Below are 1,595 nucleotides of genomic sequence, written 5' to 3'. Positions count from 1 at the left end.
TTTTTTTAGTTTAAATATTTGCTTGCAGTTTATTTTGGTTTTTCTAAATAGACCTTCACATCTGTAAACAATAGGATGTTGGTTTCAGCCCCAACCCCCGACTCCTTACAAGTCTTTGCTCTCACACATTGGCTGGAACTGCCATTTGCTGCTGTTAGTCGCTAAGCCGTGTCCGGCCCTGTTGTACTCCACGGACCGTTGCACACTAGACTCCCCATGGGATTTCCCAAGCAAGGGTACTGGAGTGGGTTGCCATTTCCTTCTCCAAGGAACTCTTTTCTTCGTGTGAAAAGAAAACAAGATCCTGCAGTCCCGAGATGAGAAGCCCATGAGAGGAGCCCTCACCTGGGCTGGCTGAAGAATGCATGAATGCGCTGGGCTGCTGCTGGTCCTACTACCGCCTCCAGTTCTCGGAGAGACGCGTTGCTTAGTTGCTGGATACTTGGAAACCTCTGAAGCAGGAGGGGGGCTTTCACTTTCCCGACTCCTGGGATCTGCTGCACACTTCGGAGGAGCGCCGGCTCAGACACCAGAGCCCGTTTCTTCCTGAGAAAAGGGTTTTTACTGGGCTCTCTGGTTTGCTCTTGAACCTGAACGGAAATGAAAGAAGCACATGAGCGCCCTCTAGAGGACCTGTGGTTTTCTTAACATTTTGTTTTGCGGAAGTTTAGTTTTAGCTTTTGGAGAAGGAAATGGCAACCCACTCCAGTGTTCTTCCCTGGAGAATCCCAGGGACGGCGGAGCCTGGTGGGCTGCCGTCTATGGGGTCGCACAGAGTCGGACACGACTGAAGCGACTTAGCAGCATCAGCAGCAGCAGCAGCAGTTTTAGCTTTTCCACGTAGTTCAGCTTGATTTACCACTATAAATGTTCTCATATATACCATGAATATAATTTTTCAGGCATCAGTAAAATTATTAAAAGATGAACATGACTACACAAAGGAGTGAGAGGTAAAAATTAATCTACAAAAACTTGAATTTTTAGAATGCTTAGGATAAAACCAATGAAAACCTACACTAAAGAATTCAAACACGATCCTATGGCCCACTAAGAAACAGTTCAGTAGTATAGGATTACATGATGGCTCCACCTGCCTGATACAGGGCTTGGAAGAAGCTTGCCTATCAATGGAGAAACTCAGTCTTCAGTTAGTGGTAGATACACGAAGGTACATAGTAACAGCGTTAAATCAAAGTGACTCAGGAAGAGTGAAGCAAGAGAAAAGATCAGTGTCTGGAGAAGGGTTTGTGAACTATACAGGGCTGACTGCATTTCCAATGTGGTTCTCAACCCCAGCTGCACATCAGAGGGAGAGGTTTAGAAACAGCACAATAAAAATTGGTGCATAAGCCTGACCCCCATGTTCGGATTCTTAATCGGTCTGAAGCAAGGCTCATGTATTACTTTTTTTTAAAAGTTCTCCAGGAAATTCTAATCTCATATGATATCACTTCTGTATGGAATCTAATTTTTTAAATAAATGATACAAAGGAACTTATTTGCAAAACAGAAACAGACTTACAGATATTAAAAACAAAGTCATGGTTACCAAAGGGGAAACGGGGGAGGGGTGGGAGGAGGGATAAAACAGG

At 44.6% G+C, this 1,595-nt stretch overlaps 1 protein-coding gene across 1 annotated transcript in view; it reads right to left on the bottom strand.

Annotated features, from left to right (window-relative positions):
• The window catches only part of LOC104995199 (chromosome unknown open reading frame, human C19orf40), a 3,643-nt gene continuing 2,048 nt past the window's right edge, over positions 1 to 1,595 (bottom strand). The window contains exon 5 of the mRNA XM_010848934.1: positions 1 to 590. Coding sequence (XP_010847236.1) covers positions 342 to 590 — 249 coding nt within the window. The 3' untranslated portion in view covers positions 1 to 341. The remainder of the gene's footprint in view (positions 591 to 1,595) is intronic.

The sequence above is a fragment of the Bison bison genome, unplaced genomic scaffold, assembly GCF_000754665.1.
Source record: "Bison bison bison isolate TAMUID 2011002044 unplaced genomic scaffold, Bison_UMD1.0 scf7180017864280, whole genome shotgun sequence".
Lineage (NCBI taxonomy): Eukaryota > Metazoa > Chordata > Mammalia > Artiodactyla > Bovidae > Bison > Bison bison.
The sequence above is the reverse complement of the archived record's forward strand: the minus strand, read 5'-3'. Positions and strand labels throughout refer to the sequence as shown.